Source organism: Ostrinia nubilalis, chromosome 13 (assembly GCF_963855985.1).
Source record: "Ostrinia nubilalis chromosome 13, ilOstNubi1.1, whole genome shotgun sequence".
In the NCBI taxonomy this organism is placed as follows: domain Eukaryota; kingdom Metazoa; phylum Arthropoda; class Insecta; order Lepidoptera; family Crambidae; genus Ostrinia; species Ostrinia nubilalis.
The window spans coordinates 13,890,773-13,906,109 of NC_087100.1; the positions used below are offsets into that span (position 1 = coordinate 13,890,773).

Genomic DNA, 15,337 nt, shown 5'->3' on the forward strand with positions numbered 1-15,337 from the left:
ATAAATAGCAATTTTCTGATAAAATGTCTGGCAAACACGGCAAAACGTAATAAAAGTTATGAAGATTTTTGTTGAACGTTTAAATCTCAAATAAATTGCCTGTTACTTACACGCGGGGAGTTTTTTTTTTCTCTTTATTTGGGACAACAAACAGTTACATTGAGGGCTTATGTACTAAATCTTAATAATTTGAAAATTTTGTAACAATGCAACCAGCACCATTGTCCACAGATAGGATCTAAAGTAGTAAATTGCAGAGCTTCAACAAAATTAAACAATTGCTTAATGTGTAAATGATGTTAGGGTTGCGGCAAAGTTTTACAGTACAGTAAAATTCGGCAAGCTACAAAATGCAAAAGAAAAAACGATTATTGCAACCAATGAAAACCTAAGTAGCTTATATGTGAGTTTTGTGTGGTGCATTTTTATAACTTGCTACTAGGAGTTATTTGTTGCTTTGTTTCGACCTTAGATCTAAATATTTGCAAGTCAAGTAGTAGAGTAGGTAGATGTACATTGTTTACTATCAGAATCACTTATAATGATAGCTGACACATTTATGATAGAGGAGATCGAGCAGAGCTGTTACAGAGGTAAGTAAAAAAAAAAGTTGTAATAAACTCAATATCTCCGTATGACAGTTTATCGAGCTAGCAAATTCGCGGATTCGTTGCTCTTTCGACTTCGCATAATTTGCGTGAAATTATCAGCTCTCTAACTGTTATAGATGCAGATAAATCGGCGTTGTAACATAATCACCTCTGATACAACTTTCCTTGGTCTCTCCTAGTTACTACTACAGCTTTGGTGAACGTCAGAATGGCGGGTGTATGATCACAGAAATTAACAAAATAAATATGATTAACTGATATCAGGTTGGCGGTTCATTTTGCAATCGTAATTGCTCCCGTCTTAGGGAAGTACAAAATAAATAACTAAAGGTAAGGTACACCTCAGGTAGTAATTAATCATATAAATTTATTTTGTTAATTTCTGTGATCATACACCCGCCATTCTGACGTTCACCAGCTTTGGGAGTCACGAACTAATTGACGATGACTGTATGCGGTCTAGAGCGCTGGAGGAAAAATGATCAGAATGTTATAAATTATGTAAAACTACTCGTAATTTAGTACAACTATTAGTCACAAAGATATGTATATTTAATCAATTAAGTATTTAAATTATGCATAACTAATCAGAGAATTAATGTTTGTAACGACAATACAACTACTTTGTACCACCTTTGTATCACCATCACTGGCGTGAAGAAAACTAAATTATCAATTTTCAGAGAATCTCTCAAGTCGTTGTCCTAGCAAAGGAATTAGAGTAATCACAGCCTAATAACCATAATAACTCCGCTTGTCATTCCACGACAGATTGGAGAAAATAAATGATTATTAAACCAGAGACTGGCTCTTATCTCCCTTTGTACAGATTTCAACGTTCTTTCTTGTTTTTATTATACAGGCTGGAATTTTGTAATGCCACCTCGAGAAGGGAAAGTACTCATAATACCTACTATAGATCGAGAATTTTACTCAAAGAAAACATTACTTTATTTTTTAAAGGAAGAGCAATTTTCGAAAATTCGCCACCGTACCATACTACAATTTTCTGTAAATAATAAAAATAAATTTAGATTTCATTGTTTTCTTTCCATTGGATTGATCAACTTTGTTAGAGAGATATTAGAGGGTGTATTTTTTAACAAATTTTAGTTGGTCTGGTTCTTTCTTTTCGAAATCTTTGAATGCAGTTCTATTTCTTTTAAAAAATAAAGGAAAGTTTTCTTTGAGTAAAACTTTCTATCTAAAACAGTTTACGAGTACTTTCCCTCCAAGTGGGATTACAAAATTCCACCCTGTATAGAGCCTTAAGGTACAGACAGCACATCATGCTAACGCTGTCGCATCATAATTCTTATCTAGTTGTAATAAATGCTCCTTTGCAATAACAAAGTAAAATCTGTACCTATATACAATCGACAGCACACAACTCTGCATTTTCGTACAAAAATCGCTCTTATTTACAACGTTGTAAGATGTCAGTGTTTACCTCGATATGCCGTCGTCTGTACAAGGACGGCCAAGAAGTTAATCCGTGTAGATTGGAACTGTTCGCGTTTATATCTAAATTTTGTAAGGCTTTTCTGTGACATTTCATTCAGTAATGGTTCATTTTTACGTGAAATATGTACATTTTTAAAAGGACAAGCTTTTGGTCTATCTTAGAAAACTTGAAAACTTTATCACCTATGTTTTTCCCGAGATCTTAAACTAAATACTTCTAGCCAAACTCATCAAAATACTTTCAGTAGTTTTTGCGTGAAAGAATAACAAACTCAGTACAGCTAGCACGAAAAACTTTCGAGTTCAAATCGTTTGCGTACTCGAATCGCCATCAAAAGATTTAGTAAAAAAACTACAACAGCGTGTCGTAAAGTGAACATAGTATGAGATGTGGTAGCGCGAAACTTATTTTGAGAATCAAAATTGTTACGTTATCGTTTAATTCGAAGATTGAGTATCGAATTTTATCGAATATGCGATTCAAAGACGAAAGTGGTTCATGCTAGAGGTACAGATCATAGGTAGAGGTACAGATCATAGGTAACAAACGTCCATCCTCACAAACTATCATATATTTATTTAAGTATTTATTTATTCTTTTATGCCATATACGTGTAGTTGGTAAGTCCGTAGGCTGAGTTGCACCACCAAACTTTGACCGTAACTATAACGATAACCGGTGATTTTTGTATGGTGTTTGACAGATTTTTGAAGTTTGTTACAGTCAAGGTAAGATGGTGCAACCAAGCCTTACCGACGTATTTTATTTAAGGTCAATACGACAATACAATAAATGCCCTGAAAACCTTTGTAGATTTGGCACGAATACGCAATGGTATCACAATGAGGCTCATTAAACTGGCTCTATTGGCAGTAGCCGCCATCTTGCTGCCAAACGACGTTAAAACTTCCGTTCCAATTTTAAATTCGAATCCTGCTGACATTTAGATACGCCCTGTTTATGGGGTCAACCTTGACATCGTTCGATTTAGTTAAAGGTAGTTCTTTGTAGGTGCTAATTAAAAGGTAGTAAGACCACAGTAAGACTGACTGGCTATCAACTTTTAGATTTGTCACGAAGAAAAAACAGAAAACTACAACCTACGCTTGCACACTATGCTATGAATTAATTCTCCATTAATTGCAAAATCTTGAATACCAAATGAAGCTTAGTGAGCATAAATCATTATGCAAAACCTGCATACTCAATAGGTTCATTTGCCAACGAACTAAATTATCTAATTTTGAATTCTGTAATAGAGTCATAAAGCTGTTTTATCATTGGAGATATTTCTCCGAACGAAACTAGCTGAAACTGCCGAAGGCTGGTTTCGAACTAAAGCGATTTTGACAGCACGAGTTAAAGTGGGGACTTACGGGAATCGGTACATATTGAAGACCGTTCGATTTTGGACTTTATTTCAGCAGTAATAATGTCGTAGTGATTCGGACGTCCCTCGGGAACAATGGTAGGAACTTAGCGGTGCCAAATTGGTGTAATAAAGGTAGCGATTACGTGTGTTCGTACAGTTCTGATAAGTTGTCTGCATTAGTGTGTAACTTTGCAATGATGAGTAAGGGTTTGACCCATAGAGATATTCATAGAAAGATGCCAACTAATGCGCTGAGTTCGAAACTCAGTGTCGCATTAGAAATTCACACACACAAAGTAATCAAAATTGCGGTATCGTTCTCAACGTTTGAATAATCTTTAGTACTACGCAAGCAATGGAATTTTTTTTTTGGGATGGACTGTCAAGCAATGTAAACTGTTTACAGAGGCGGCGTTAAGCGTGGGCGATGTGGGCCACCGCCTACGGCCTCGCGGTACAAGGGGCCTCGCGACTCAAAAATGTTTAAAGCGAGAATAAAACAAAAATAAGCCGTAATGGGTGCGACTCTGGATGGGTGTGAGTGGTGTGACCCTGCAAAGTATATTATTTGTTATGGATGTGATTCTGGTTTGGTGGCATCTTGGCTAATGGCAAATCGCAAAAACTTCCCGATTAATCGGGACTATACGATGTTTACAGTTGATTTTCCAGAATATCGCAAATTCTTTGATACATAACGTTTGTACTGCCGGAATTCATTCTCCTCTGGAATGTCCCCAAAATTCCATTATTTTTGCCGTATCACTTAGCGTTTTCGACATATCTGCGTGTGCAAATGACCTGCACGTATCGATACGATTAATATTATAGGGAGTCCTTCGTACTTACATAATATTATGAACCTCAAGATGTATAACTCAAAAACATTTTACGAAACTATTGAATAAATAATTGATTTTTTGCAATATTGCAAATATCATAGTAGGACTCATTGTTAGTACTGCTAAAGTTCATCACCCCTTCAGGAAACCCCCAAAATTTCATTAATTTTGCCGTATCTCTTACAGTTTTCGAGATATTTGCATTTGCAACCAATTGTGCTGTATATACAGGGTGGAAACGATAAGTGATCTCACTCGATTATTTCTAAACTATACAAGATATAAAAAAACTAGTTACTGATCCTGAAAGTGCTTCATGAGCTCTATCAAACGGTACCAATAATAGGTTAAAGAATAAACTGGATCTAGCCGAAAATTCAATGTTTCCGGCTTCCATACATTTGGTACAGCCTCATAATATTAAAAACTACAAAAGATATCGTAAAACTGGTTACTGATTCTAAAAGTGCTTAACGAGCTCTATCCAATAGTATTAATATTAAGTTCCAGAATAAACTGGATCTATCTAAAAATCAATGTTTCCATATTCCATACATTTAGTACTATCACAGATCTTGCACTCATCTCTTGATAATATTATAGCAAATTTTATAGCAAATAAAGCCAAAAACTAATGTTTTCCATAAATAATTTTAATTAAGAATGCAATTTACGAGTTTATTTTAAGTTTAAAAAAAATACACTTATAATATTGAGTGGTTGGCATACATTTAGTATGGAAGCTGGAAACATTGAATTTTCGGATAGATCCCGTTTATTCTGTAACCTGTTATTGGTACCATTTAAAAGAGCTCGTGAAGCACTTTCAGGATCAGTAACCAGTTTTTCGATATCTGGTATAGTTTAGAAATAATCGAGTGAGATCACTTATCGTTTCCACCCTGTATGTTACGGTTAATGTGATAAATTGAAAATTATTAATAATAACCGGTTATTATGAATAATCACCGACAGTCGCGGTAAAAGTGATAAATTAATCACATTTAACAGTGATTATTTAACAATTCAACCTTAGTACTAACAAATTTCGTAAAAGAGAACAACATCTTGTGTACGTGCTCGTGTACAGCCAAACTGTTGAACGTTTTGATATCATATATTAATATAATTTGGCATAATGAGTTTGGAATGTTTCTTGCATAATATTACTTTTCCATGATGCCTATAACATAACGTTTTGATTTAAAGTGAAAAATAGGTTAAGGTGCGGCGGGGGTGGCCCTTGGGCCACCCCTAAGCCGCCTATTTAGTTTTATACACACATAAATGACCTCATATTAATCACATTTACCAAATCATGCGGTAATTATTCATAATAACCGGCGATTATTCATAATTTTCACATTTATCACTTTGACCGTAACATATATATATATATGCATGTACATTGAAAATGTTTGATTTTCTCGTAATTCGTCAGTAACTCGTAAACTATCATAAAAACGACATTCCAATTTTTCACAAAAAAGTTTCAATACATTTTTCATTTCAGACAATAGTTTTTTAGTTATAACAAAAACAATGCTTTTTTCAATTGTTTAAACAATTTGCGAATGGCCGATAGTCTACACAAACTAATGGCCACGATTCCACCACGAGACAAACCTACTGTCAAAATTTTAAATCGATTGCTTCATTTCCCTATTAGTAATCGTTCGCCAAAATTTGAATCCGAACATCCATCCATCCATACACACACACACACACACACACACACACACACACACACACACACACACACATACATACATTTTTCTAAAAATAGCATAATATAATCATTTTAGTGACCCTAAAACGCGAAGATATCACAAAATTTTCACTTCCGACTTTTGGGGTGAAAACAATAACTTCCCCTTATCGGGAAGTTAAAAATATAAATCAATTTTGTTGTGAAACATGTTTTCTTAGTCTGGCAACATTTGCCGCCGACCAGAGTGCGGGGATATTATAGGATATTATTTTTATGAATAAAAACTTGGCAGTGTTAATTGTTTTGTTTGTTTTTATTATTTTATAAAATCCGTCTTCAGGTCGCCATAGAACAGGGCCTCGCGAAATCTGTCTTGCCCACATCAAATTTAGTTGTTGCCCCGCCACTGACTGTTTACATTATGACGTCGCTGCTGTCATCATTGCTGTCACGAGCAATGTGTTCTGTGGGTCTAGTAGACAAAGTGCAAATTATAATCGCAAACCAGTCGAAAAGTGGTCGAAAAGCCCCTTTTTTGTATGGAGTTTTGACGGATTCGATTTTCGATTCGATCAAAAAGTGCGTTTTGTCTAGGGGGGCTGTTTTTGGGCATATTGCTGCGAAACCGGCCCCGCCCCCTTGTCACATCTCCCTTTAGTTTCTGTGATCAGGGTTTGACCGCACTACGCCGTAACAAAATGAGATTCATGCAGTTGCAAATAAACCAAAGGGTTGTCAAAAATCTTTTCATCTTCATCTATTACTTACTATACTTCGGCTCATAATATTTTTTCAGTATTTTTCAGCAAAAAATCCAGCGGTCAATGGTTGCTTGCATCCTAAGGAATTCATCCAGTTCTGAAGTAGGCTGAAATAATTATGGTGAACATCCGATGGACTATCACAACAAATCTAAAGATATTGACTGTAAATTGGGAAGCTCCTTCCTTTTCAATCGTTCCTGAAAAGAGAAAGTATATCCTTATCCCAGTTTAGTATTAATTCATTATGTCTTGATGAATAATTGCTTCTTTTTAATTAAGAAAGTAAACCCATTCTCTCTTAGGAACGGCATATCCGTAATTACCCATCAGTATCCTTGGGGAATATCGCCAGTCTTTAAGTTAGTTTTATCGACTAAAATAGATTATTAATAGAGTTAAGAGAAGTAGGTGTACCTACTTATCTGAAATCAGTGGTATTTATTTATGTAATCTCTAATGCCATATAAATTGGTATATAAGGCGAACTTAATTTTCTACCAGTTAACCTTCGGGTCGGGCTAATCAGAAAAAAGCATTTGGTATTGTACTCGTAGGTTATCAGAATATTTTATTTTATCTACGAGTAGGTATATAAGTTTTATGTAATTTGTTAAGTAGATAAGTCATTAACGCCCGTATTCACAAACGATGCTTGCATAAGCGAAGCAGCAAATCGAACGCACAGCGTTGAATAGAGCTATGTGATTGGTTCGTGTGTCACTGTGTCCCTGTGCGTCCACGCGCAATGTGAGAACTCATAGTAATTTTTGTGAATACGGGCGTAATAATGTTTTTAACAAAACAAAATAAGCATCAAATAAGGCAGCAAAAGACCACCTCGCCAAAATGCCCACCAATCAACTAGGTTAATACCAGTTGCCTTAATTCCACCAAATGGCAAGGTGCTGTCCATTACAGCTTATAGGTCCTTAAATGCGCCCGGGACCCTCCGAATCGAATTTCAATTCAATTTAATTCAAGCAAGATTGATGGCTGACTTTATGTTAAAGACAGGCCTTTCTCTAATTTTTAACGCAGTCTCTTAAAGATATTAAAAGCTTATAGTATACTGTTTGTTTTTAGCACAACTTTATAATTAGGTCGGGTCAGAAACTTTGTTCTCGGACCTTTTCTCTACTGCCCACTACACAGTCTGGTATACACTCCATAATAAATAAATAAATAAAATAAAAGGTATTTATTTCAGGCATAGCCCATAAAAGTGTTAGTAACAAAGGTCTTATAAACTATGGTTAGTAAATCACACAGTAACCTAAACACAATTAACGAACGACAATTTGGTGTCTTTAGTAAGATGGACGCGTGTCCAGTGCTGCATGATGGCACTGTCCTTTCCTATAATATTGATGTTAAAAAGTTTTTGTTAGTGAAAATCTTCATCAAATAGCTTTTTGTACTTTCTATACTTAAGTCTTTTAGATACTTATTTCCACCATATAAGTATGCCAAAAATAACATAACCTTTTAAATTTCGTATTAACTGTTACTGTAGCCTACGCCTGAAAACTTTTGAAACAACATGCCATTTTCGAAGAATCAAAACCACTTTTTCCCTTCATAATTTTATTAATTACTAATTTTCGTTGTTTTGTTGTCGTTTACCTTTCATCGTCTCAACCTTGTTTTTAATTAGGCAATTGTAATTGTTTCATCACAAACCCTTTTCAACGAACCAAACTGTCAAGTAAATATTACGTTAAATTTTAAAGGAAAATTAATATCACAAGCATCGTCTTCCAGTCAAACTTTGTACATAAGTATTTCTAAATGTAACTTACGCTTCCCGCATCGCGTATACAATCTGTTAGGTAGGTACTTATATTAGTTACAATACAATTTAATTAAATTATGCTTCTAAATGCTCAAGTTGATAACAAAGTTGTAAACAAAATATATTATAGTAAGGGTGGGTTGCACCATCTTATTTTAACTTTACCAAACGTCAAAAATCTGTCGAACACCGTACAAAAAACACCGGTTATCGTCATAATAAATTATGTAGGTCCAAAAACAAATGAGCCGTTCCTTCTGCGTGTTCTAGATAGCTTACTTGTAATAATAAAATTCTCCTTCATTGAAAAAGGAACGACATGAGTTCGAGTTTCTCAAGTAAAGTCCACAATTCAGTTAACTGTCGTGATTTTAATTACTGCGCCGTCGCTCCGGTGAAATTGCTCCGTCAACTTACTGAATTATACGTCAACGTTAATATTATCTTGACGTAATTTAGTGTCAACAGGGTCAGGAGCAGTCATGTCTCCGTGGTGTACACGTTTATCTTACTTTAACTTTAACAAACGTCAAAAATCTGTCAAATTCCACAATTAAGCACTGGTTTTTGTTATCGTTACGGTTAAAGGTGGTGCAACCCATGAAGCTAAAGATAAAAATGGAGGGCAAAGTTGGTACAAAAACTTGAGTCAAATACCTACTTATATCTATCTCGCTCTCTGTGGCCCTACCTCTCTTTTTAGTGTGAACTGTAGTATTGCTATCTTCTTATTTAAATCTCCTTGTAAATTCTTCGAAATAGCCAATTCACTACAGAAGTTAAACAAATAAATAATTAATATTTGAAACTAAGATTACCTAGTTAAATAAAAAATCACAAAATTGTCGGCCATTTAGGCTTAATGTGTTGGCGAATCAGGGAATTACAATCCCAATTCCTGGGTAATCGGTACCATGTGGCAACATCGGCCTAATCCGGCCCATCATGGCGGTTGTTTACTATTTTGTTTATTAAGCAGTTAATTTCGTTTGAGATTGTTTACAGGAAATAATCATTGTTTTATCACAAGAATTGGTGCAAAATTTTGTAGTGCGTGGTTGCGGTAGTACGTGGTGTCCTGGAAGTGACATAAGATTCCACGCGTAAGTGTTTATTTTGTGATTTCAGACATTGGATCATTGTAAACATTTTTCACATTTTTTACAGTAATTTCTTCCTAAAACGTTTTACCAGTAATTACACTTATCATTTTTAATGATACCTATGTCAAGAAATAAAGATTTTACATTGAGTTTCATTGAAATTGAGCAATTTTATATTTTTTGTTTTTTTTTTTTTTTTTTTTTAATTTATTTAAGGCAACATACAGTCATGTACAATCAATAGTACTATAGTAAAGATGAATATGATTAAAGACCAAATTAGTGCCTATTTATAGCTATTACAATATTGGTTACAAATGAGCCACTCTTAGGACTAAAATTTTTAACAACAAGCCAAAACCTAGTGCACAGACAACGGCATATCGAGCCAACCACTATGGAATCTTATGTAGTTGTAATAGTTACTTTTTGCAACTGAAATATATGTAGATATAGGTCCGACATGCCGTCAGTCGGAAACAAAATAAAATAAAACAGAAAAATAAATGAGGAACACAAAGATAGTGACAGATTGGAAAGCTATTCACTAGCCAAACTATTAAAAAGAACGGATTTGAGCTGTTTATTTAGAAAGAGCGAGTCTGCCCACAGAGAGCGAGATAGTGATACATAGTTTGTGCTTCAAGTAGGTATTCGGAGTGTGGCCTCCATTTTTATCTGTAGCTTCATGATGCAACCCAGCCTTTAGCTTCATTAGCAAACGCAAAACATGACATAAATCTTAGTATCATTTTTGAATAATAGATGGCGTTAAGAACTAAGCTAAACGCGCTAGTGAAAGATTTTGGTGTTTAGATTTAGTAATAACGGTGTTTTACAAACCATGTTCTTAATAGTAATACGTCAAGTGTATGAGTGTACCTACTAGGTTTGTTAGCATATGCTAGGTTAGGTATTATAACGTAAATGCTTGTTGGTGCAATGATTAATAAGTATCACAAAGCTGTCTACAATTGTCGTCTGCAAACTTTATGCTATAAGACATTATCTTCCAGTGAATCTATCCAAATAATGAAGTCGCAGTAATCATGTCAGACTGAACTCTGTTAAACTTTGTTTGACAATCGCTAACTTTCACCAGTCATATGTTAATTTAAACTTTCAGGTAAAAAAGGTATTTGAGTCAGCGAACGTCGCGGTATTTTGCAAGTCAAGTATTTTATAATTTATGCGAACAAAAACAGCGGTGACACGGAACGTCTTGTTAAAACTTTGTTAATTAAACTCATACTTGAACCTACCTATGCAGCTATGTTTAGATACGTGAATAATGTGCAGAAGTCGCTAAACGAATATGTACTTACCTACTCGGTGACGTCCTAATGAGCATATTCGATGTTATTTTCCTTAATTTCCAATTTAAATATGTTATTTGTTTTTGTTTTAAAAATGTATGTCGTGTTGTTTAATGTCCGGTATCCCTTCTTTGCTCACCCCTTTTGAGAGATATCGAACTCGAGTCTCTCCGAAGGTATGCGCGAAGCCTCAACAAAGGCTCTCGCGGAAGACCAGTTTCTTGACATGCCCTTACGAGCATGTCAGGATAAATGCTGAGCGAGAACCTATTGACACAGTGGCCCACTATTTTCTAATTCGTTTTGTGTTGTTATTGTTCTTTCTTCTTTCTTATTTATTACCTAAGTAGATATTATGTAGTTTCTGCAAGAAGCAGGCAGCGCTTGTGGTGGAAGTGTCTCTTCCAATTTGTTATTGTCTTGACTGGGTATAATGACTTATAATCATCAAAAACTAATAAAGTCGAAATACTAGTCGAAATCTAGTCGAAAACTATCAAAACTATAGAATTTTTTTTTCATGCTCAAAATGTTTATTTTAATCGAATCCGCGGCCTCCGTAGTGCGGTTTGCAAACGACTAAGTAAGCCACGCAAAAGCAAGCCTCTTTACCCTAGCTGCCTACTTTATTTGTTAAATATTAGCATGTTGAATTTGCACTACACTTGGGGTTTCATCGTATTATTATTGGGAAGCTCCAAAATAATGGATGTGGCTAAAATAATCAGGTTAGTTCAAAATTACATGGAATAAAGCGGAGATAACTTTGTGTACGTAACTCGCTCATCCGAATAGTTTTACCAGGATGGAGGTGCTTAATTTCGGGACAGTTTTTAAAACTACGTACGTAGGTAGGTACTTGTACGTGACCATTCTTCTCGATCAAGAGAAGTGGGGATGGCTGAAAACCAGCGCCGTCTAGGACAAGTAGTCCTTGGCAGCACAAGCTGAGCCACCTCCAGTTGCTTCCACCTTTTTAACATAAGTTCCTTTTGGAATTCCTTTTTTGTGAAGCAATAAACGATTTTTATTTATTTTTGTTTATTATTTACTTTAATAGAAAACCTTTACGTTATTCGTGTTAATAAAAACAATTCACTACAAAATAATCTTTCCCGAAGTTGTTGATTGTTAATTATGTGGGTAATCAAATTATGTATTCAGTTCAATGTCTTTTGTCAAGTGGGAATTGAATCCACGACCTTTCACTTAAATCTACCTTTATGGCAAAGTGGGATATTTTTTGCCCATTTGTTACGAGTGGGACCACAGTTAAGATTTGTGTGTTACACAAATTAGCAGGAATCTACGACTCATGGTCATACATACTACTGCAGGATTAGTTCCGCGCGGACGCCCTTGAGCCTACACTCTGCGTTGAATGTGCACTGAACTGAACCAGGCTATAAAGCCTGTATGAAACTTATCAGCAACTATTCACAGTTGGGCAATTGCATTGTAAAAGTAAACAGGCGCTATAATTTATAACGCCTTTATTGTGAGCCTGGTAGAAAAATAATCTTGATTTTTTATTTTAATGGTAATGAATGACTAGGGTTTTAGAAACAATGCATTATCATCATGTTGAATTCAACCTGACTAAACTGAATTTTCTAATCATCCAAAGGAGACAATCATACGATTTTTTCTATTGTAAAATTAATGCCATGTAACAGAGAAATAGATACTATGTAGGTACTTAGTTTAAAAAAAAATCAGATTCAGTTTTTACAACCTATTGTACTTGTAACGATGGTATTACATTACTACAAAAAGAAACAAAACAAATGAACATAAAGATAATTTATTTACATCTAAAATGAAGTCTGTGCCAATGTGCCAACTTTTGTAAATATATTTATAACTTTACAAAAAGTTCGACATAGGAAACATGTTTTCATGTTTGAAACTAACTAACATATACATTAAACACTACTTTTTAGATAACGCTTTTCCTTTGGGATTCAGCCAACTGTCAATAACTCTCTGTTTCTTCTCCGCCTCTTCTTTCAGGGTCTTCTGATACCTCTCTTTGGCAAAGTCCAGCTCCGAACACATGTCCACGATTTTAGACACATACTCCCGTTGTTTCAGCAACCTTAACTTTTGCTTGTGCTGAAATCAAACACGGAAAAACATTTAAAAACAAAAAGTATAACTATTTAAATAAATAAATACATAATTTGACAGCACGAAATTATACTACAGAGAAATGTGTACACGAAAAGCACAAATATCTTTTGTAAGATCTATTTTGTGAGTGTAAATGAATCTACAAACCAGAAGTGGAGTAGGCCGACCATCTAAAAAGGTATAATCAGGTCCATCTGTGAGTATTCCCTCAGAAGTGCGGTTTTCAGCCAGACCTTTAGATATGCGCCATTCCTTAGTACTGTTAAAGGATGTACAGCTAAACGCTCTATGCAGGACTGGAAAATAGAAGTTTATTATAACATAACAAGCCAAGTTTTTAAAAAAATGGGAATCAGCACCTGGATGAGTGAAAAAACCAGAATTAGAAGCCTTATGACTAAGATACGTACTTCGAGAATGCATAACAGCTGTTTTTCTAATTAACATACTCATTTTCCAGATTGTTTTCGAATTTAACTTCGTTATATAGAAAATTTTACCTTCTATTTTTTTAGTTTTGAGGTTATGTTTTTTTTTACTTCATAGAAAATGACATTGTTTTTTTTTTTAGTTTCACTCAATCCCAGCAAAAAGTATGCAATATTATACAGCTTTTAGTGGATGGAAAGTATGGAACCTGGATGTATTTTAGAAATCAAGCATTGCTTTCTGATTGGTAGATTTGAAAAATAAAATGTTATGTTAACCAATCACATTGTACTTTATAATAATATGCTTATCAACTAGTGGTGTAATTTTCTGCTAAGTCGAATGAAATCATAAAAACGGTATAATCGGAACACTGAATCGGAACGTGAATCTTACTTCATTCATAGCTCTACCATTTTTGTTGACATTTAAAAAAAAAACTTCTCGTTTCGTCCACAGATTATAGAGTATGTCTAAGTCTAAAGTTTCGTCAGTGCTTGTGTGATTGTAGTCGCAATTTTAATTTCAGCAGTGATAAAAATATACATATTCGTTCATTTAATAAATCTTGTGTCTGTGTGTTGTGCTCGAAGTGCAGGTAAGAAAAACTATAAATTTGTTTACTGTGCAAACGTAATTCGAAAGCTGATCGATTGAAGTTGTTGCGCCATTTATCTAGTAATTTCCACCGAAGATTCTTGCACTTTCCTACAGTTTCCTCAGAAATCATATCAATATTCTGTTTTCCGATAATAGTAGACTGACTAGGTACGTGGTTTGTATAATTTTAGTCCAAATTTCGTGAGGTTTACACAATTTTCAGTAATTCATCATCACATTAACATCTGTCAAGCAAGATTGTCCCGTCTGTGAGTAAGTCTGGGAATCCCCGCTCGCACTTTCCTTAGAAACAAAAGACCTGATTCGTTATGTCTTGATTATAGTTTTCAGTTTTTTCTGTAAAGCTTTCAAATCCAAAAACCAGGTTTGCATCATTCAGACATGATTAGAGGAAGATTGTAGGTATATTCTGAGGTAAAACAGTAAAGAAATTCAACCCAATTTAACTGCTTGTAAAAACTTAACCTTTACAGATGTATTTGGATGAATTTCAATGTTAAAAATTAAAATAAGAAGGAAAGTGTAAAAAAAAATATTAAACTTGTGTTTAATATGAGTCATACATAGCACCATTGAGTGTGACCTTGGAGATATGTACAGTCAACAGCACCTCAGAATATATACATTATGGTTGCAAAATAAAACCTATTACAAGTACATAAAGTACTACAGTTTTTAACTTGATGTGCTGTCTTCTGTACATAATGGAGGTGGTTTGTTATCATAATAATAAAGTTCAAAAAAGATTTTTAACACACATTAAACAAATTCCACTGTTTACACTGTCATTTACTCTTGCATGTCTAGTTAGGTAAATGTTACCAAATCTAAACCTGCTACAGTAGCAATATCCTTTAAATATTGTTAATTTGTATCCAATGCTTCCATTTTATTTAAAGATGTTGAGAAAACCTTCATGTCAGAAGCATACAATGATTAATTGGACCTGTAGCTCTTATTTTTCAATTTTTATTTCAATATTATTAACAAAATATGTCCCTTTTAAATATCAACAGGTCTTAGATGTGAACTTATTATACTTACCTATTTATTTAATCAATAACTCTTCTTTTTCAGTTCACCCTGACACCGTAAGGTAAATCAGTAAAAACGGCTACCGATAAGCTGAACAGTTCGGATCAACCAAACTACAACACGATGTGTATGTATTCTTTTTA

General features: G+C 34.5%; 2 protein-coding genes across 2 annotated transcripts in view; one reads left to right on the plus strand and one right to left on the minus strand.

Annotated features, from left to right (window-relative positions):
• Nucleotides 1-12,886: 12,886 nt before the first annotated feature.
• LOC135077737 (large ribosomal subunit protein mL52) lies at nucleotides 12,887-13,734 on the minus strand. Its single transcript, XM_063972312.1, has 3 exons — nucleotides 13,520-13,734; nucleotides 13,257-13,405; nucleotides 12,887-13,091 (listed from the first exon to the last, which is right to left on the minus strand). The coding sequence occupies exons 1-3, from the start codon at nucleotides 13,560-13,562 to the stop codon at nucleotides 12,909-12,911; spliced, it is 375 nt and encodes a 124-aa protein (XP_063828382.1). The 5' UTR covers nucleotides 13,563-13,734; the 3' UTR covers nucleotides 12,887-12,908.
• Nucleotides 13,735-14,028: 294 nt separating this feature from the next.
• Nucleotides 14,029-15,337, plus strand: part of LOC135077697 (protein lifeguard 1-like) — a 30,659-nt gene continuing 29,350 nt past the window's right edge. The window contains exons 1-2 of the mRNA XM_063972268.1: nucleotides 14,029-14,136; nucleotides 15,237-15,255. The gene's annotated coding sequence lies outside the window, so the exon portion shown is untranslated. The remainder of the gene's footprint in view (nucleotides 14,137-15,236; nucleotides 15,256-15,337) is intronic.